Raw genomic sequence first — 23,288 nt, 5'->3', positions numbered from 1 at the left:
GGAGTGTAAAACTTCGATTTTAAATATTATCAGATATAATGAACCATCACCTGGAAATAAAGGCATCTAGCCAAGTCATGGCAAATTTCTAAAAGGAATGGACAGTTCTCTTACTATTCTCTACCAGCACGGGTCTACTGTCTGCTTCCAGCTATCACAGTGTTAGCAAGATTGAACTAGATTGCATCATGATACTCACCTCACAGGAAGTTCCATCATAGCCTGGAGGACACTCACACAACTCCACTGCAGATGCTACCCTCCTCCCCCTTGAAGTGTGGTCAGCAGCTTCCATAATAACATTTCTTAATCTGGATGTAACAGAAATGAAACAGGAAAAACAGCAAATCAGATGAATATGTGCAGCTGAACACAACAAATACTCATAGTGACATGCAGTGGCTTGTTCCTGTTTTTCTGATTAAAAATAAGGAGGTTTTCATATTAATCTATTTCTTCCTAAACTATATGTCTGTAGGCTTGTTACTATTTTTGTTCATCATGTGAGGGTGACTATGGTCAGATACCCACCGATAAAAATAGATTTAAAAAGTCTTACAGCACTGTACCAGGGGATAGAAGGCTATTCTGGCCTGCAAGCCACATGTGCCAACTTGCATTGCAGCTGCATATAGAGCAAATCTGACACTAAGCAAGGCCTTAAAAAATTATGAACCACTATCCCAGCCTTCTAAAATATTACATTACTAAGTTTTGGATATAGGGATATATATTTGGACATATATTTTTACTGTGGAGATATAACCTCTGGGAAAGATGTCAGCCCTGTCCAGAAGCATTGACGATCTAAGTACTATGTATATGAAAGAAAAACGCATGTACATGAAAAAAAAAAAGGAAATCTTCTGCCATATACCCAGGTCTCTCCAGTGCCAGCTAAACAGCTGTTTAGGTGAACAGTGACCATGATTTTTATTTCAAAAGCATGGCAGTATGATGAGAGAAAGATGTAATTTACCTCAAAAGTATCTTTCTATGGAGAGAAACTGGGATTTGGGAGTTTAATTCTTATGAGAATTCGAAGGAACATTAATATATTACAGAGGCTAAATTACTTCTATTTCCACTCAGTAATTTTAACAGAGTGTTTGATAACTAGAGCTACTTGAAGAGCTGGTTTTGAATTTGTCTTCAGCAGAAAATACCTTTTATTAATGATTTACATTTTATTAAGAAAGGTTTTTTCCTTTTCATAATAGGGCATTTATGTTTTGGCTGCAAAAAATATCCTGAAAATTATTTGGATGACCTTGGACAAGAAAACATCCAAGAAAAATATTTTGTTGTTACTTCAGCAGTTGGAGGAAAGCTTAAAACAGAATATTTTCCCACTCAATTTTATGACTACTCCAAACAAGTTAAATATGAAAGGTAACAGGGAAGAAAAGGGAAAATTTCTGAAATTAGGATAAAAGTTTCAGAAAAATAGAAACTTTACCAACACTAGGAAATATGACTGGACTTTGGAGGGATTACCATTGTGCATAACGCAGTTAGAAACTTCAATCTGATTAGGTGATACTAGAAACTCTGTAACAGGTTCTTGATACTGTTTAAAGAGAATGATGCTTATTCCTATCCAGATCTTCAGTAAAATCTCTCTCACTTTTCAGTGTAATCACTCTAATGCTGTACATTTATTTTTCAATCTTGCCTTTTATTTTTCTTTCCAATAAGATAACCTGTCTCTAGGATATTAGACATAAAATAGTGATTGCTTTACCAGTAAAAAAATCTAAAATTTTAAGGAAAACAAGCAGTAAATGAAGAAACAATTGTATAATAAAAGGTCAAATTTTATTTCTCCTTTGAACTAGAGCTGATTCCCTCTTAGCATTGATCTTGGAACAGAGTAGCACTAACATACAGAAACAATCCGCCCAGTATTATCCCACATTTGTATTCACTGAATTGCTCCAATTTTCATTACATTCTGCTATTTGCTAAATGGGATTTTAATGTGTTTAACAGTTTTTAGCATTAACAGTTACTCAGTGAAGAAAGCTGCAGTGATTTTCTTTTCTCCCATTTTGATGTTGCAATTTTGATTCCTCAATGCCATTCTGCATTCATTAAAATACATAATGCTGGCAGTAATGGGGCACTGGATCCTGGAGATGCATGAACAATTTGAGATTAGACATCAAGACCAAATATTTAAGCTGACTGTTACTGTCAGCAGGCAACTGTTGACTTCTAAAAACAAACAAGATTAAAAGGGAAGGGGACGTTTCAGGCAGTATCAGCATAGTTTACTGTCTGCTGTGCCAGGCGTCTGAATCACATTGGCTACATAAGGCACATGAAGTAGTGACCCAATCATTGCTCATTTGTCTCGGAGCCAATTCTGCATATGGAAAAAAACCCTTGGCCTCTTCTTCCCTCTTTCTCCTTGTGTCTAGCACTGACTCCTCTCTGTGTGGTTGCAAGCCATCTATTCTCTTTCAGCACTCCAATTTCCAGTGCCTATCTGCATGTTTGCAACACTTAACATCAGTGACCAGTCTGAATATTGAAACTGAATAAACAGTGCTACTAAACTTTCTTTGAAACACAAGCTAACAGTATTAGCTCAAACAAAACAGTAAGAGAGAGTTATCTTTTCTTGGCCTGTTGCTTCTCCCACAGATGGACTTAACTGTAACCATCCAGAAGCTCTCTCAAGTTGGAGAAGGATTCGGTTCTCAACCCAGAAGCTGGGTTCAATTTCAGATTGATTGCTGCACTTCTGTATTCTCAGTTTTCATCCTACTTGATCATCTAATTGTCCACTCATATAAGAAAGGTTCCTAATTATGCCACAGAGCAGTAACAACACTGCAAACTTAAAATAACCTAGAAAAAATGTAAACAAAACCATCCTTGAGTCAAACCCAGCATTACTGCATTAATATTGTTTAGTGGATACCTGAAAGCATAACAGATTAACTAATGTTTCTAGTAGGTTAAGCTAAACAAGGGTAAAAATAGAATTAAAGCTCTTGCCAGCTGGAGACAGCTCCATTGAATTTTTAAATCTCTCTCTACACGACTGCAAGAAAGTTACTTTATGCCTCCATTCTGGTCCCTTTTTAAGCACAGATTATAATAGCACCCTTGGAAGCCTTACACATGTGGTGACATTATCCATTTTGAAAACTTTCAGTACTTAAATGAACAGGTTGCTTAATGTAGCAATCTCTAATTAGGATGTTGCATAATTCTGCTGGTGCTTTGAGGCAGAAATTGTCATTCATAACAGGTCTAATAACCCTGTAATATTTCTGTCTCTCTGCCAGACCCTCTTAACCCTCTCAAAGGAATATCCATCTGTCCACTGCACACACCTGTTTAAAGACAATAAAAACCTTTTAGTTCATATCTACTTATCTATTAAGGTTTAGCTCTACACTGTTTCTTTTCAAAAGTGTCTTCCTTTGGAGAACATCAACTCCTTTGGAGTCCTTAATCACCCCTTGATATCACAAAGAACATCATCTTCATCTGGCCTACATTTTTCCTGAAGAACTAATTGGGCAGAATATGGAGAAAAGAGTTATTTTGCATGATCTTAAGAGTTATGAGCACTGCTTTGCACCTAGTATGTCTTAGCATGAATGACAGTCAAAGAGAATATAAAACAGTCAGTAATGAGGCACATCCTGAAAATTAGCAATATCCCTACACAGCAGATCATAAACTGGGCTGGACGGCAATAGATGCTGCTGCTGCTACAACAGGTGCCTGGGAACATGAATATTCTGAGGAGACTTCACTCAGTAAATCCCACTTTAACAGGTGAAGCTATCATTGCTACATTTAAATCAAAGATGAAAAACTTAATTTGTTTAATTGTGATTGAAATTTCACATCCTCTCTTCTGTCATGTGAAACTACAATGAGCACTCTGAGAGCATGCAATAAAATTGTTTACTTTATTACACAGTAATACAGCAACCACAGCATTCTTCTCTGGTAAGAGACATCAGAGGGACAGCTAGAAATGTACCTGCAATATAAGGCCATTTCCAGTAAAACAGATACTCTTCAAAATCACTTCTGTTCCTTCCCCTAGCTCCATTTTAGCTCACTGTCTTTAAGGGACCAATCTTCACAACTGTGATGTCACTACACCTAGAAGCTGATGGCTACCAACATGCAAAGCTTAAACCATATGTGCATTGCAGAGCTCTTCTCAAAGTGTGTTTTAAAATAATGCTTTCAGAAAATTATCTGTAACACAGCACTTAACTGTTCCCAAAGGCTGAATATGAACAAGACTGTGAAACAGGGAGGCACCACACATGACCAAATGGCTAAAGCAGTAATCAGGGATGCAGGCAGTGATATACAGTCTTCTAAATTTGCCAGACAGCTCTGCCATATCTTACTTACAAAGTACATTCTATAGATTATGCCAGTTCCATGTGTGTGTGCTTACCTGAGCTCTACACTGCTGCCCAGAGGGGATCTCATCCATCCCACCCATGCTGTTCCACAGTTTAGGCAGGATGGAGCTATTACACACCCAGCACTGCACTTTCTTCACAACTGCCCAGCCAAAGAGCTTTTTGTAGGAGAACCCCCTTCTCCTACTAGTACAAATGTCAATACTCAAACATATGTGAACCTCTGATAACTGAAGTTTGTGTTTCCCATACAACTCCCAAAGTAACACCTTTGTCCACAAAAAATCAATTATACATATCTCCTTTAAAAGTTTGCATTTCCAATACTACTCAGTAAGACTTCTGGCCCAAAGAAAGTCAGCTTTACATATCTGCTTTAAAAACAGCATAAACACCCCTACTGTTCACCCCAAAATTGCTCCTGCACTCCTCTAGATTGAAAAATTTTGAATAATGGTTTGGCAAGAAGAGAGCAGAGGATCATCACTCATTGAGCTCCCACTAGTCTCAGTTGTAAGCTGTGAATTAGCACCTTCTCATGATCTGCTCATAATGCAAAAGAGGGGAGCTCTGGCCTGGTGTTTTGGCTCTCCTCAAAAACCAGAGTGGGAAGCTGAGAGACCATGAAACGCTTTCAAACTGGATGAAAGGAGACGCAAAAGAATTTTGATTGATGACTGAATGAGCAAATTAGGAATCAGTTTGGCCCAAATTCATGCTAGTTATAATTCACAAACTTACTTACAGAGATGTAATGCATACTAATTAACCACAGGAAAAGACAGAGACCGAAGAGATATGAATTCTTTTGCAGGAAAAGAATTTACACTGCTAAAGCTCCAATCAGAAAACTGCATGCTGTTGACACAACCTGCCTTTCAATTCAGGATATATTTTAATTACCTAAGTATTCAAATTATGGTTAGATTACTCAAGAAATTTCACAGAAGCAAAAACTGTGCCTGTGCTCTCAGCAAATAATCACTAGATGTGCTATCAGATCCCTCCATTCCAAATTACGGCTTATGCCACTGAATCAACTGAGGTGTAGATTAGAGAGCATTTCAGGTTTCATGCCTTGTGAGTAAAAAGCTACTTTGAAATCAATTTCATTACACATTTTAAAAATATTACTTATGCCACTTAACTATTAATGTTAATCACAGTACCAGGAGGGAAGTTTTCTTTTAGCTCATCTGAATTATTTTTTCATACATTTAGGAAAATTTAAAATGCAAGATGAGCTTTACAGTTTCAAACGTACTGCAACTGAAATAGAACAACTGTATCATCTTATATGTCTTTAATTGTATCAGAGGACTCAGAAGAGTTCACATCAAATCACTGAATTTGAGCAGTCCATGCAGCATCCTGACATAAATCAAGAGAAAGGCTTTGGGATTAGCCAGTTCTATGTGTGGTACTGATTAAAAACATAGAAAATTCCCCTTGAGGCACTTTTCCAGCTTGGAGACTCAGGATATTATTCTCTGGTTCATTGTTAATGTGGCCCTGTATGGTCATTAAATGGGAAAAACAATATATAAGCAATATATCATTTCCTACTTCAGCATGTTATTACCACTCTCCATGATTTACCATATACATGGGAATTACTGTGTTCACAAAATAAACATATTTATAAAACTGTCATTCATGCCTTAATAGTCCATGTAATTTCATTTCTTAAAAAGGCTGCTTCTTTCTGTTGCCTTCCTCCTCCTGTCTACCCAAAATGAAAAACATACTAGCAAAAGTTTGAAAGTGTAAATGAATGCTATGGATTTCACGATCATAAATTAAAGTGTTTTAAATTACATCAGCCTTGTTCTCTGAAGAGAGAAAACAACTCTTCTGAGAAGCTGCCTGTAGCAAAGGGACCCGTTCCTCATATTCACCTGTAGATGGCATTCATCCCATTGCTGTATGTGGCTCTTATGAGGATCCTCTTCACATTTGCAAGGACAGTCATGAACTCCCTCCTGCTGACGGGAACATCGGTGCCATGCACTGAGAAAGACTCTGGTTTCAGCACAATTTCTTCTGTGTGCTCTTCAGAAGGCTGCAGGTGAATTATCCCTTTTGGAGTGCTGATTTTCAAGTCACCTCCCTAGAGAGAGGCATGAAAGAGAGACTTAAACATGAAAAAAGTAATGGAAAAAAAAGCCCACTGGATTTGTTGAATAATATATTTAACAAGAATAACAAATATCAGGAATAATATTCACTTTTCATAAACCTGAAATGGGCTTGCCTGATAGAGTTGAAAAGATGTGGAAAAGAAAGTTTGGGTTATTCAGATAAAACCTAGTGTCATGGTACATGGCTCTGCATAGACAAAAGTAAATTCATATAATGCTGAGGTGCAAAAGAACAGATCTCCTAAAAGAATGTCAACGTGTAACCTCAAAGGACCAACTATTATATTTCTTCATTGATGAACAGGAAGCTTTATAGTTTTCTAAGCTACTGCAATAATACCAGAGACTACCTGAGATACTGAAGTTTTCTGAAGTGTATCCATTTTCTCACACTAGAAATCAGCTGAAAGTATGTGCACCCTTCTGTTTTGTGTCCTTAACCACCAGACTTCACACCGGGCATCTTAAAAAGCAGGCCATTTTCTCTTTCTCTGTTTGTCTCTTTCTTTCTTTTCTGTATTTCTTTCTTTGGCTGAAAATACTTTACCTCTATGATGACATCAGATTGAACCATCAATTTAGCTGTTTCTTCCTCTTCTTCTGTGACATAATAGGAGACTGTATACTTCAGATGTCCTCCAGCAGCTGCTACCTGGGGAATAAAAAGACAGAAAGATCTAATTAAATACAAGAAAATGGGCCTTACCCATTTTGGGGGCAATTTTCTTGAGCATCAGTAGATTTCCAGTGTTGCAAAACCACATGCAGATCCCTGAGGGTTACAGCTGTTGAAGGCTGTGAATTCCTTAAAACCACAGACTAACAGAGAAATCAGAAACAGATAAGAAATCTGTGCAAATTTCCACCAGACACCTGCACCAGACTTCCAGTGTATTTGTTCAGTTATATGGTCCTTATTTATGATGATGCTTTATCAGCACCTTGAGCAACCTACAGAAAATTCAGTAACTTCAGTTTCATTGATGGATCAAACTACCAAAATAGAAAAAAAAAGGGCTGTGATGTTTTTCTTAGCATGAACCGTAGCCTAAAATAAAATAAGAATTTTCCCTGATGGAATCAAGTAAATTTACTTTAAAGGAGTGTTTCAGCCCTTTAGCTCAGTTTGACTTAGCCTACAATGTGAGAAGTCAATGACCAGGCTCCTGTGTCACAGCAATATATTTTTTCCATGCTCTTTTAGCGCCCAGAACCATGGCATTGACACAAGTTATTCCATTAAAATGGAATGTAGTATAATGCAAATCAAAAACTGCACACTTGAATGACAGAGTTCAGCACAGAAATAATGCTTTCTGTTAATTGACTGGAAGCAGCATAAGTAAATCAAATCCTGCAAGAGCTACATTTTGGTTTTTAAATATGCCTGCCTCATACTTCATTGCAATGTGAGCCTCCTCTCCAAGAATATTAAAATCAACGGATTCTTCTGTCCTTCCAATGCCTACTGCTGAGCACAGAGAAAATCTGTGCCTTTTACAAAGAGAATAATTTGGTTATTCTCAAAGACATATTTATTTATCCTACTGGATGCTTTTGCACACAGTAACAGAAAGCAGTGAAAATCAACATCTTTGTTATTTTATGATTAATCTAATTCAAGGGGTGAAAAATCATTCCAGCATTTAAGGCCTGGAAATCAACTGATTTTGAATTAGTAATAAAGACATAAAAAACTCACATCTGGGGCTGTACAGCTAACTGTTAGGGTAAAGCCAGAAAATTCCCTCCAATTCATAAAATCGATCTTGAACCACAGAATAGTAGGATCACATATTGAGGAGAATATCAAGCTGGAAGGCACTCATACTAACTTGGCCACTCTCCTCTTGACACACTTCAATAGTATGATGTCCTTGAGGTGCCCAAAAGTGCACACACTGCTGGAGGTGAGGCCACGCAGCTCAGAGCAGAGCAGGACAATCCCCTCCCTTTCCCAGCTGTGATGCTGTGCCTGATGCTCCCCAGGGCAGGGTTGGCTCTCCTGTCTGCCAGGGCACTGCTGGCTCATTGCTATGGACCCAAACCCCCGGATCTCTTTCCACAGCGCTCCTCTCCAGCCTCCCACCAGACAATTTGTGTGTGTAAGTAATTCTGCCCCCCATCCCAGGGACATAAACCAGCCCTTGCTTTTGTTAGATTTTGCTGGTGATGGACCAACTCTCTAGCCTGTCCAGGTCTCCCTGTAAGGCCTCTCCACCCTTGATGGAGTTTGCAGCTACTCCTGTTTAGTCACTGGCAAACAGTGGCATCACATGTTTATCTACATGGTGTGCAAACCTGATGGAACCAATGCAACTACTTAAAAGCCTTGACCACAACAACTTGAAAATACTTTTTTTTTTTTTTCCCCTTGGATATAGCTGTTACAGCATTTTTATTTTGCCTGTGGTCAAGTCTAAGCACTGGTTTGTAACTGCAAGAGGAACATAGAAAGTCTAGATATCTAAAATGCTGCAACAAGTACTCAAAATTGCTTTCAGCTGTAGGCAAACATTTCAGAAGAGCAACTTTTGCAGAATTTTATCATTTCTATTTCAAGTTCAGACTAACAACAAAGATTCAAGGAAGTGAAAATAATGGGAAAACAAAGATTAGGCAGTTTCAGGCAGCCCATAAAAATTATGTACCAAGACAGGTTTTACTTTTTGCCACCTGCATAACCTATACCTTAGTATATAAAAATCCAACACAGGAGCTGCTAGGTCACAAAGCAGGAAAAAAAAAAAAACAAAAAAAACAACCAAAAAAACCCCCAAAAAAAGCCAAAAAAAAAAAAAGGAAAATAAAAAGAAAAAATCCTAAAGGAAAGACAGCTAGAGTGGATTAGGGATTTCTAATATATAACAAACAGGAAACACAAAAGCAAAGGGGTGGGCTGCCTAGTCCAAAAAAAGAGAAAAGTCAGAGGAAGTAGGAAAATAGTATGCCAAAATGTAGAAATCTGGAAAAATGCACTGGCCATTTTTATTTACTTATGGCAACTGGAGGGAAGGCAGGAAGAAGATTCAACCTGACTATACAGAGAGCTGATTGTAAGGATGGTCAAAACAGTATCAAATTACTCGAAAATGCTGTTGAAGCAGGTTCATTAATTAGCAGCAGTTCAACATGTCAGAGATACTCTGGATATGATGCTCAACAGATGGAATATAACCAAGAAGTCTCTTGAGATCTCTGCTAGCCACAGCAGTCTGAGTTTCACTGTTGTAACTGGCAAGACGTGTATCATGAACACACTGAAGACAAGGTCCCCAAAAGGAAGTCATTATAGAGAATACCTCACAGTTCAGGATATATATTTACCTTGTGTGCTCTATAATACCAACACAGATTAAAAAAACCCTCAAGCTTACTCAAACCAAAAAGTACTACTTCCTTTTGTCATTGTTTGCAATGGGAATTTCCTTCCTCTGCATATTTAAAGTACAAGTTCACGGGCAAAGGAATTCAGAGGTCAGTCCATGTACTGCATGTCATCTTGTGCAAAAAGTACTTTTCACTGCATTTTAAATATAACTGCATAAGAGAAATTGGGCATTCACGAAACCTCTCTACTTTCATGTTTTTCTCTGTATCACTCCATGATCCAGAGTCCTGCTTCAAGGACTGTCATCTGAGACCATCAACACCAAAGAGAACAGGGCATAAAAGTTTGCCTTGTTGGGGACAAAGGCATGTATTGTTGAGACAAGAATAGCTGTCTCAAAATGTCAAGGAAGTTCCACAGAATTCCTGTTGTCTGTCCCACCTGTTTTTAGATTAATGCATCAATTATTTCTTCCCAGCTTTGGAGGCAAAATCTACGTGTTCAACAAAAGTCGCAAACTCCCAAGAAACAACAAGCATAGGAGAGAGAAATAACAGCTATTTTAGCTCTAATCCAAGAAGTTTCTGGCTTTTTGCAATTGTTCACAGTTACTACTCTACTATTATATTATATGCTCTTGAGGATAAAACCAGAGAACAGACAAGACCTTTTTACCACACCAAGGGTCAACCAAAATTGAAGCAGAAAAGATGGTTCCTTTTCTGTGAATAAATGCCTATGCTCAATGGTGAAAGAGCTGGGGGGTAGGAGGAAGCACCCAGTATTACCCTGTGTAAAGCATGTTTTGATGTTATATTCTTGTCCCACTAAAATTACTTTTAAGCCAAGATAAGTGATAGTAAACCACAACTACTTACATCAATGAAAACAAAGAACATTTCTACAAATATCAGCAAGGCTAGAGTTGAGGAAAGCTTGCATCTCTTTATATGGAAATCAAGCTTTACAAGTCTTTCTCTTCCTGCACTTGGTGAATGCTCTGCCAATGCTTTCCCAAGGCAAGCTGTCAGCATGTCTCCTTCTAATGTCCTTGGAGAATATCTCCTTCTTATACAGATTTATATTCCATCCTGTTCTTGAGTTACTGCATGAAAATTCACACTTTGCCTCTCCAATGCCTCTTGTAACTCTGCCTGTAAAGGTTTAGGACTTAGCCCACTGCACTGGGGGCTGTCTCAGTCTTCTGAACATCTGCCAAATGTAACGTCAGATTATGAGCTATCTCCATTAAACAGGCTGCTGATTACAATCCCTTATCTCATTAAGCACTAAAATGCTCTTCTGTCATTTAGGAAGAGACTCAGTTTGTGATTAAAGCACCTAAAAATGAACTGGGGCATCTGATAGGGCATTACGTGGTTAGTGTAGGCAACTGAAAGAAGTCCTCTGTAGAGCCAAAGGAAAGTGGCTGGTCAATGACCCCACCAAGGGACAACCTTCAAATCATTCCACATTGTATTTGTATTTACAAAGCAACTTGGAAGACAGAAAATTTTGCAAACGAATAAATAATTATGCACGAAATTTATTATTGAAATATAACAAATACACCTTGCTCAGATGTTTGGTAGTAAAATCTATACAACAATGGATTTAACTAATGAGGGCTTGGATGTCAAGCCTAATCCAAGAGAACACAACATCTTCAAAACCAAAATTATATTACTGCATTGAACTAGATTTAGACCAATACTCATACAACATCAGACCTTCAAAATCAGTGAAATAAAAGGCATCATAGAATCATAAGATTCATTTATGTTGGAAAGCAAGTTCAAGTATTAATCCAACACTGCCAAGTCCACCAATGAACTCCATCCTTAAACATCAAGAAATATCAACAAATTGAACTCTTTTCCCTTTCCACTGTTAGTGGTTGTGGCAGAAATACAGTAATTGGCATATTGTATTAGAGATCATTATAGAGTGTTGAGAGTGTTAATATTTTTATTAGACCAATATAGCTACAATAAATATACAGAAAGGTAAAAGGATTTGGAAAAACATTAATTCTGCTTGCTATTACATAATTATATACATGGTCATACAATTAGAACTATAATAAATGAACAAATACTACCAGAAAAAATATAAAATGGGGGCAAAAAAGCGCAAAGGTGACAAACATGAATGGGCAGAACATTTCTGTAGGGAATGTTAACACACAGCTGAATAAAAACCCAAGGAGTCTCACAGCAAGCTGCTAATAGTAACTTAAGGTTCTAAGAGATAATAATGCTTTCTTATTCTGGAAGACATCCACAAAACAAACAAACACCCCACTTGTTTCCCAATACACCTGTGAATGCTATTTGCTTGCTGCTGTGGTTATGAGAAATTACACAAATATTCACCCAGCTTCCAGTGGCTCTGTCATATTCCTACGGCACTATCTTCCACTAGATAGTATGTTTGAAGGTAATGGAATCATAACATACACAGTTTAACACTCCCTGCTAGCCTTTTTGAATTTCCATGAAATAGAACTGCAATAAAAGGTTGAAGTAGAGTTGGACTCTTTCACCTTCACAAACTCTCTAGGTACACATTTATTTTATGACACAGATTTCAGCAAATGTAGAGATATCTGCCACCAGAATATCAGCACTACCCATGTGAAGGGAATACTTTAAATCAAATAAGATTTTTCCCAGTTTATTTCTGGTGACAGAGTTAGTTCATAATTCATTGGCACCTTAGCAGTTGTGATATAGTTTGACACGAACAATGTGCTAGCTTAACTGATGCCTAAGTGCACATATGTTTTCTAGCAACCTACTCAGTGTAGAAGGGAGTGGACCAAGGGCTGCTTTTTCTCACTTAATTCACTTGTATTGAAGGAAATATTTCACTAGTAATTCAGCTCTCATCTGGATTATTATCTTCTTTATGAAAAAGTACCAGCTGTAAATTTATGATATTTAATTGGATTTTGCTGATCCAGCCTGCAAGCTAGTTGTAGTGTGAGGGAAGGCAGGGACTAGAAAAGAATTCTGATAGAACCATCACCGAGAAGACGTCAAACCTTTCTTCATTTAGTAATAGCTCTCAGTAAAGATTGCATGTGTTAGTTCTACTCCAGATCCAATTAGAGATTAAATAGACTCTCCTCTCTTAGACAGATTGAATTTAGATAGGATATAAAAGCTCTTCTGAGGCATTAGAGCAATATTTCAGATAAAGCAGGGAGCAGAATAATCATGTTTTATTTGAATGACAGTATAGTTCTGGCTAGCTTTAAAAAAAAGTCAGAGTTTTCTTTATAGGGAAGTTAAACTTTTCCCCCAAAAGAATGGACTCTTTCCCCAAGCTCTCTGCCATCTAGAGTTCCCCCAACTCTATGCCAGCTAGTTCACAATCCTAGTTTCCTTGCTTAAGTACACTGAAAATTATTCTGTATAATTCGATGCCACATTCTACATATTTTCAGTTTTTCAGAATACTGCTTCTGGAGAAGTAGACCAAGTGAGGGAGTAAGTTTAAACAAAGTAGCCTGACTACTTATCAGTGGTTGGTTCAATTGATTTCCATAAGAATTTGTCTACCATATTGAACATTCAAAGAGAAAACTGAGAATTTCAAACTATTCACTGTCATCTTCAGTTTCTTCAAACAGACCACTCCGACTGCCAAGATTTCCAAGTCATTCTTTCCTGGAATCTTATCCAGAATATTATGATCCAGGTGCTTTAATTTTTAGTATTTCCCCTGCTGATCATATATTTAGGCAGAGTAAAAGGAAAAGTAGCTTTATTCAAATTTCTATTCAAAGGAGTTTTCTTCACAAATATTGTATGTTGTTTCATTGGACAATGGAACAACATATTCGCAATACATCTTAATATTTAAAACTTTCCTAGCAACGGAAAGAACCATCAAATCTGTGGTTTTACTTTTTTTCCCCCTAAGTGAATGTTTTTAGGAGACAAAACCTGTCCAAAGAGTAAGCACAACTCATATGGAGCAATGAAAATTCTGCTAAATTGTATTTCTTATGTACCTTGATCATGTCTCTTCCCTATTTTATGCTCAATATCTGAGCAACAGAGACTGTTCCAGAACACTATTTAGTCTTAACTAAGCAATCATCTGATCACTTGGCCCTAGAAAGAATACCCTGCACCTATCAGAGATATACCATGTATTCAGATTCAAACACAATGGAAACATGAAGGAAGAAATAACAGGGGAAGACATTAAAATCTACTGAGAATCTTCATTAATCAGCCCCTGAAAGTATCCCTTGCTTTTGCTAGAATATCACTAGATCAAATGTAACCAGACATTTTAAACCTTTTTGATTATCGGTCCTGGTGCTTTTTCCTTCTTGCTCCAGAAGTTCAAGTCATAATTTTGGTATAGTGGTGATAATGTCTGCCATCCTAATCATGACAATCTGATGCCTGTTTCCAGGCCCTTCATATTTGAAACAGTTTGTCACAAACAATTTAGTCACCAACTAAATTATTGCACAATTCCTTTAATTCAATACATCTGCTAAGCAGTTTTTAAATGGAAAGTATTTTTAAAAAAATCAATAAGAGCTTCTTATATTTTTCAAAATTATATCCATAAACTCAGCCCAGTCTCACTGTTACTGAGATACTGCATTAAAGTTATCATTTTGTAACCCTAGTTCTCTTCCTCCTTTGATGAACTAGACTGTATTATTTGGATGTCTAAATAAAATACAACTACTCATTGTGTTTAATATATAATGTTGAAACATCCAATTATAACATGGAACTACAAAATGAAAAATGTAATAAATCTCAGTTTCTAGGGAAGATGGGAACTGAATAACATCAGCTCTCCCGTGAGAGCACTTCTGCCACTCCTACTTACGTTGAGCAGTTGCTCCTTCTGAACTCAGCACTGAAAAAATTAATGCAATCAGTGACTGATCGAAAAATTTGCACAGCAAGATTATATGCTGTCTCCTAAAATGTATTATGAATGTTGACATTTACTCCACAAATTCTCAAATCTCTACCATAATTCCCAGCTGTCATTTCCTCTCACTCAAGAAGAGAAACAGGGCTCTCTAGTCAACCACTCCTGAAGTCTGAAATATTTTCTAATGATTAACTGTTACAAAATTAAAAATAAGTGTTTGCTTTATTACAGTCACTTAACCACAGGAATCAAAGCACACAACTTTAACATGGTTACCCACTTTCTTTTTCTTTGCTTTCCATACGATCTCTACTGTGCCTTCCCAATCACATTCCCCAAGCTGCTGTAACTAGACCAAGGATTCAAAAGCACAAAACAGGGGCATAGTGATGTGATAATCTAATTCATGTACAATTATTGTCCATGTCTATTTCTGCAGTGGCAGGTAAATCTCAATCTTTGGAAGTCTATCAATCCAGCAAAAATATACCAGAAGCTGTGATCCTGTAGCATAGTATGTCAAGCATGCATCATAGAAGGATATTTAAAGAAATTAAGCTTCTATGTCATCATAATTGCAGACATTTTTCCCTGACTGAATACAGTTAAACTGAAGGAAAAGAAAAAAATAAAACCAAACAAACCAATTAATACAAACTCAATTGCTGCTGCAACTGCTGCTCTGATCACTATAAGCACCGATTTAGCAGGCCAGAGTGGCTAAATGGAGAGTCTGGGTAAAAATACCATTTTTTTTGTTCGACTGTGAAGATGTTTCAGACTGCTAGTGATATTGTAATCAAATTCACTATTTGAGCATCAACTCTGAGACATATTTCTAAGTAACATAGCCTCATAAAAAGTTTTTAAATAAAAACTGTTTACTGCTGGTCTTCTAGCTGTCAACAATCTCATAATTGAAAGTAATTCTTAATTTCACTGATTAAATGTTAGTCTCCCAGTTCCATGCTCTGTGGTTCCAAAGGGGAAAACTATAATTACAGTAGTCATATCAATAAGTGCCTTCCTGTAATATTAGAATGAATGACTAATTAAAACATTTATGTCAAAGTCCAGTTCCATTAAAACACAAGAACTGACCTTTCCCCTCCCTTCTCTGACTGTACTCCTTCATGAATATTTTAACAAGAAAAAAAATTGCATAATTTTGCACAACTAAAAGCTCATATTTCTATGGCAACAAAATCCTAGCACGCAAGGATTATTAAACGCAAAAATGCAGGACTATAAAACAAGAGCAACTGTTCAGGTTCAAAATTAAAAGCTCCTCTTAAAAATATTTTCCTCAGCTTTGCAATGGCATTTAGGGCTATTCAATATTTGCACGTGATATTGCATAAGACTTCACACTGTGTGATGATCGTTAAATGAAAATCCATGGATGCCTCCTAAAGCATTCACTTTCTACTGAAAAAGCTTAAACAGTGCATGCAGCAGAAGAATAGTTAAATTCTGTGTCTTTGTTAGAATCACAGAATCATTAAGGTTCAAAAGAACTTGAAGATAATCGAGGCAAACCATTAACTCAGCCCACCACCACTAAAATATATCTCCAAGTGCCATCAGGTGGTACAACCAATTGCTGTTAGTACAGTTCACCAAGTTAGACTGTAAGTATTCCTGATTGCAGACTTATTTTTTTTTCCATGTTTGTAAAGCACCAAGCAAAACAACCCAGGAATGTTATTTCTAAAGTTTTTCACAAAAGAAAATGGAAAAAAACCCTTTCAATTCTATCCAGCCAAAGGTTATTTTCCTATCTCCTCTACTTAACTGGTCTGCAACATTGCTATTGACAATACTGTACCACAGTGACAGCTGCACTAGTAATTCAAAGCATAGTATGACATAAGAAGCACTTTGGGATTCTTCAGGAAACTGAAATATATCATAATGCTTCAAGCATGAAGGAGTTTTGTATCTGGAATATCTGTTGGGCAAAATTATTCTGACAGGAAGAATATACTGCTTTTAATAACAGCCAGTGTTTCTAAGTGGGAAATTTCGAATGTAATAAAATGTAAAGAAGTCAATATTTTGGAAAAACAATCTTTCTTTTCTAACAAAAATGAAAGGATTTGCAAAGCCAAATATCTGTTCTTCAGAAGTGGCTTGTCATTTGATATAATAAATGCAACAATTCTTATTTAGTATTTTGCTGCATATCATGGAGACCTCCAACGATCACACATCAAAACAAAAGCAGTAGGAATAAATATTTGAGTATTAAAAAAGGATATAGATGTCTATGAATGTGTCTCTGTACTAAATTCACCAACAGTAATCATAGAAAAAAAATCTCAACAGCTCCTTGCATTTTGCTTTCATTTTTCAGGTAAAGAGGAAAACAAAACAGTGAATCAGAACCCTGTGATTTTTGTCTATTTTCAGACAGTGAAAACCATATTTTGAATTACTTTGCCTCTGGAGCCAATGCTTTCTCATTATTAAATTCATGGCCACTTTTCTGGCTTGCTAGTTTTTCAGCCTTTCTTCTGCTAAACCTACTTATGACAAACTAACAGAGTTTTGAAAAACACCTATATTTTCTCTTAGAGAAAGAAATTTGTGTTTGATGTTAATTGAAATGAACGCTAGTTAGCAGTAACTAAATGTATGTATGTATAACACAAACCCTGAATTTTAATACTGTTTTACTCAAGGAACAAACATATTTCAGAACAGTACAGACAGCATTTAATTAACAAATATGCTTTCAGACAGATTTTTTTTTTTTAAATACCAGTGTAGATAAAAATCTATCATGCCATTCTTTATTGTACCCATGAAAGTAATTCTGCACTTGTTATCACCATCATGGTAATCCACTGATGATTATTACTTGAGGCAATATGCTCATATATAGGAACATTACTCATGCGCAGGCACATGCACACATAATGTATCACATGCACACTGTGAAAATAAAACTTGATATGAACTCATCACTGAAAACTACAAAACTGTGCTGCTGTATTCAAGGAGAAGATTAAACCAAGCTTGTTTCAAATATTTTTTAAAAAATGGTCCTTTCTCAAAATCTTTTCAGGCAATTTTTTTTCTTCAAGTTCAAAGTCTTTATCTTTCTTAGGTATGATTTTCTAAGAAAAAAACCCTACATTTCTTCTTAGAAGGCTGAAGGAAGGATGAGCAATCAAGCTAATGAGATTGGAGAGCAAAGGAAAGACAGAAGATGTGAACTGAAGCCCAAGACTGAGAAAGGAGAAATCACATAGTTTTTTAAGTCCTCCATGAAAGAATTAATTCTTTCAAATTCAATTTGCCTCAATGGGAGGTGACAAAAAAATTCTGTAGTCATTGTGAGGATAATACAGGTAGTATGAACTTCGTGGTTGTTGCAATTGTGTGTGCCATTTTTAATATTACTTAATAATTTTTTCCTCTTAAATGAAAAAAAATTAAAAATGTATTCTTCATATATTATCCTGATTAGAAAAAATATGTTACTGTACCGCAGACTATATAGTTTTCCACTTCTTTGTTTCTACAAGTGCCTTCTGTTTACAGACTTGAAGCAGTATCTTTTCTACCAATTATTAATTTATATACTGTATCTTTTATAGGAAGTAAAAAAATAAGCACCCTTATATTCATGAGTTGCCTCTGCTTTAAAGGTAGAATGATGGAGAAAATTTGCTTTGGATGAATTAATACTGTCAAAAAAAGAGGGCAAGTCTACTGCCCAAGGGTTTCATGTGCTGAAAGAATCAACATCAATCTTACACTGACATAAGCTCTATGACTGTAATATAGAGTCCCATTTGAAGGATTCATCATCAAAAAACATTACAGTTCCATGAGGTATGTTAACACAGAGAGAGTGATTAATATAACATGAATTTGAATTCACACGGGTAGGGAAAGTTCCACTGAGATTAAATGTTCTCAGGCCTGTCGACTTCAGATACTTAATCATGTAGATATTTTGCACTTTTTTTTTTTTACAGAAAGTCCTATGTGGGTATAGGTAAAAGTCACATATTTCAAATAAAGCCTCCTATTCCCTTCACAAACTCACTTTTCAAAATATCAGAAATTCCTTTATCTTTGGCTATAAAATGTAGTGCACAGCAAAATGAGCATGTAAACTATGTGATAGTATTGTCCTACACACAATTCATTTTAATGTTCTGAAAAATAAAAGGCACCTGAAAAGTAAAACCACACTCACAAGCTTGGTGAAATATATACATTAAGTCAAGCCATAAAATTATATCCAATGTGATCATAATGAATCCATATTATGAACACAGAGTAAGTATCCACACAGAGCAATAAAGAATAATAAAATAATGTTTAAAAACTCCATATTTCTACTGAAAAATTATTTTCTTCATGCCCATGTTTGTCATCTAACCCATCTAACTGTATGGTTTCGTACCTTTCCAGAAGATATACTTGACCTCATTAGCGAAAAGTGATCTCCTCTTCTTTTTTGCTTTCCCTACAAATACTGACACTTTTCAATTCAATGGAGACCTTTTAAAAATAAATTCCATGCCCTACAGTGAATGGGCACTGTGTTTGTTTTTTCTGGTTGCTATTACAGGAGTGGATACTACTCACCTTTAACGATTGGCAGTGCCCTTTCTTAAAAACATTTATTTCAACCTTCACTCTTTCTGAGTATGAAAGAAGGAAGGATAGATCCATCATCTTTCAAACAATTCGGTGAATCAAATCCAGCTCTTATTTTCAGGACTGAAAAATCATTAGGATGCAGAAAAGGCCACTGGCATAGTTTCAAGGAAAAAAAATCTACACAGAGATCATCAAAGAGCAACCAAGTTAAAGGAAGGGGACAGATATTTCAACAGATCACTAATTGAAAACCAAAAGTTTAGTGATAGACTGCAGTCTTTTTCTTGACTCAACCTAAAAGATCAAGTCCAACAATTAACCTTCCCTTCACAGAACTGCTGCCTCTTAGATACCTTAAAACATCTGTTTCAGTCCTTATAATTTCATTTATATCCATTTTTTATGAAATAAACTCAGTTCTCCATGTTTTCTTTTTACTCTCAAAAGACAGTAAGTCTTACTCTCTTTTGGGCTACCTCCAGTTGAAATAGAGCCCTGGACAAATCAATATCCTTTTATGAGGGCCAAAGAGCCTTTACGAAAAGTTGGAATTGCAACAGTGCCTTTTGTAGAGAGAAAAGTTTAGATGTAGAACACTGAACAAGATTTGACAGACCAACACTTTCCCTTTGAAAGAAGGAGGAGTCTGTGTTTATGTGTGTGTGTAGGCAAATATATGTGTTTTTATGCATATAGCAGCACACTGTATTTGAGATAGCCTAAATGGAGAAGATACACAAACCCTCATTCCAGGTGCTTCAGAATCTCTCAGGAAATACCCACTTGATTGCAGTAAAAATTCTCATATGTCAATTTTCTAAATAAGGAAGCACTCCCTACTCTGTGTCAGGATAAACATATATAAGATGAAACAGCTGTAATACTCAAATAATTAAATTATTTTTGAAATATTATTTACAAAAACCAATAAAAATCAGTTTAAACTAGTTACCTATTTCTCTCAACATAAGTTCACTTTCTAGCAACTGATTTATTCATGTTTCCTTATTTTTATCCTTGGAGAATAGAGATTTACATTATCTCAGTCCATCAAAGCCCAGAAAAAGAATGAGAAAATCATGCTAAGTTTTGGTGTTGCATGTAATTGTTTGAAAAATAGTTGTAATTTTACAACCTTTAAGAGTAGAATCTCAGAACTTCATCACCTGCTTTAGGATCTTTAAACATTATTCACAGCAACATAAGAATCTTGACTCTAATAGAATCTAGGAATTTTTAAATTATTCTTTATTACTCACTTGGTTTCAATGGCTTTTCAAAAATTATTTTGAATTTCTACAAAGAGGTTGGAAAACCTCAGCTTAATTTTACAATTTATTCAAGATACCAACTTTTAACTTCCCTTGAATGTCTTTTGAATTCTTGGTGTAAAAAAAAGTCATAAAACTCAGAAAGAATCAACCCTTGCAAGTAGTTCATATATAATAGATAAATGCTAGGACTTCTGAGTGTGATTAATATGATCTATATACCTACATAAATTTCCTTTAATTGAATGTGTTCCTTCCTTTCCTGTTCTGTTGGCAATGTATATTTTCTCCCTGTTTTTAATGTAAGCCAGGCTGCTAGGTCCTAATAAACCAAGTTTTGACTAACAGTGTAAATTTTCTGCTTTCATCTCAAACTCTTTAATATTTAGCAGGGATTCATGCTGCCTTAGATTGAATGCAAATGGTGTAGCACGAAGCAACGATTAACTTTATAGCTCTAAGATAAAATATGAATAAAAAAGCTACCACTTCACAATAGCATGAGGAGAAAAAAAATATTAAAAATGTTGACCTTAACTCAGTGCTGTTTAGAATGTGTCTTAAATGAAGACTTTGACCTACATGAAATTAAACAAGTACACAACAAGAACACATCATAAACTCCTTTAAGAATGCTAATCTATATTTAAATAATGCTCATGTATCAAGTTAATCACACACAATCAGAGAGTGGGGTTTTTTGTCATAGCATCTCTCTACAGGTTGCAAGCCATTGTTTTGACACAGCTGTGTGTTTAATGCCCTATTGCACTTGGTCATATGAAAAATTAGCCCCTCCACTGCAGCAAAATTTCTTCGATCTACAGTTGTTTGAAATTCTGAATGGACAGAGATTAGATCCAACACTATTTTTCAGTTCTCCACTACCATCATTTCCTTCCTTAACGTATGAATTCTATTTCTTCATCTGTATCTTCCCACCCTCACCCTAGCTGTATAGGCCCATTTGTTATTGTTTCATAATCTCTTGCATTACTACCAATTACAGTTTAATTAAGTATAATTAAATCACCTTTAATTTAAAACTGTCTATTTTCTAATCCATTCAATGTTTCACTCTCTTGCCTCGACTGTAACAGACATTCTCTAGCTCAGGAAAGGAGTGCAAATTGCAGTGTCCTGGGTTGGTGGGCAGGACAGCATTGATGTGTGCTTGCATTCTCACACTAATCCATGTGCATGTGGTATTGGCCACAGCTGGAGATGCAAAGACCTTTCCTCAGACTAACTGCAGCTGCTCTCGCTCTCTCATAGCTGTTTCAGAACTGATCTCCTGCTGATAGAAGCTGCTGCAGCTCCATGAACTTAATTGATTTCTGAAAAATCCTGCTAACAGGGAAGCTGTCTTTTCCTGTTGCACCAAGCGCCAACTAAGGTGTTGATATCTCACTTCTGAAGAGCTAAAGACAGACCTAACAATCTCTGGGGAGTGAATGAATGTCCAAGGTCATTGAAAAAGAATTAACGTTACTTAAAACTTGAAACAAGTCTCTTTTCACTACTTTTCACAGCAAATTCACTGTTGTATCCACTTAAGTCTATTAAGAATTTCATGGTCAATATCTTTTAACAATCAATTTCAGAATGTCAAGCAGAAAGCAGGTAGCTAAGGTCCACACCAAAACATTTAAACTTATATTAGGTAGAAGAAAGAATGGAATGTGAAACATCAGGGAACATATTGCTCCGTATTAAGCCTGTCCAAATCCATACAGGCCATCAGCTTTTACGTTTAAAATATAAGTGTGCTGTGCTTGGGAAGGAAACTTAAAAAAAGTGTGCAACCCCTATGTGGCACATGTAACACACAATCTGTGTACTCAGACAGTACTCATTCAAACATCAGCCTGTCTCATGTCTGTGTCACCTTCCTGCCCTGGTAATAAATTTTGTGCATTAAACTGTGCAACTTCTTGTACACTATTAAGCAAGTCATTAATGGGAAAAAATAAATTATGCATATTTAGGAAGATTGTAGAATTTCACAGTTCTGTGCAATGTGCATGATGTCCAGTGCATTCTCAACATGGTTCTAAAATATTGTAGCTTAAGTTAGGAATTGGATTTTTTCTAATGATTTTTCATAGTGAAGTGTAACTTCAGGTGCACAAGATTTTTGTACAAATGATAGTGCTCAGAAAGAGGCAACAGGGCCTGTCATTCGCAGTATGTAGAAGTTGTATTTGGAAATATTCAGATGTGAGCAGGGTTGGTCTCAGTACATCTTCCAAGAGCTACTGAAATTGTAAATGGTAGAAGGTTTTTGTAAATCTTGCAGTTAGTTTGCAATAAAAGTTTAAGATCCACAGATTCCTTAAGCATTCAAGACACCAGTAAGTGATCCTCATAAAATTTTAGTTTATATGGACTGCAGCCTGAATAAGCCTCAGCTAGTCACATTTTTCAGACCCTTCTGCAGAGAAGCTGAAATCTCAAATTATTTCCTGTTTATAGTTTCCTTTAAATATTCTTCAGGATAAATGGCACCAAATGTAATATCAGTTACTTTAGTATTATTGTGCCAAAACCCACCAAAATACTTATTTTACAGCAATAACAGTGATATCACCTAGCA

At 36.1% G+C, this 23,288-nt stretch overlaps 1 protein-coding gene across 7 annotated transcripts in view; it reads right to left on the bottom strand.

The window, feature by feature from the left end:
- LAMA2 (laminin subunit alpha 2) overlaps positions 1-23,288 on the bottom strand; it is a 332,349-nt gene that overhangs the window by 146,871 nt on the left and 162,190 nt on the right. For all 7 annotated transcript variants that reach the window (XM_079297887.1, XM_079297888.1, XM_079297889.1 and 4 more), the window contains exons 13-15: positions 7,098-7,202; positions 6,308-6,519; positions 200-311 (exon numbers count right to left, since the gene is read on the bottom strand). In XM_079297887.1, the coding sequence (XP_079154013.1) occupies positions 200-311; positions 6,308-6,519; positions 7,098-7,202 (429 nt within the window). The remainder of the gene's footprint in view (positions 1-199; positions 312-6,307; positions 6,520-7,097; positions 7,203-23,288) is intronic.

This window comes from Erithacus rubecula (genome assembly GCF_903797595.1).
Source record: "Erithacus rubecula genome assembly, chromosome: 2".
Lineage (NCBI taxonomy): Eukaryota > Metazoa > Chordata > Aves > Passeriformes > Muscicapidae > Erithacus > Erithacus rubecula.
This window is presented reverse-complemented; position numbering and strand designations above follow the sequence as displayed.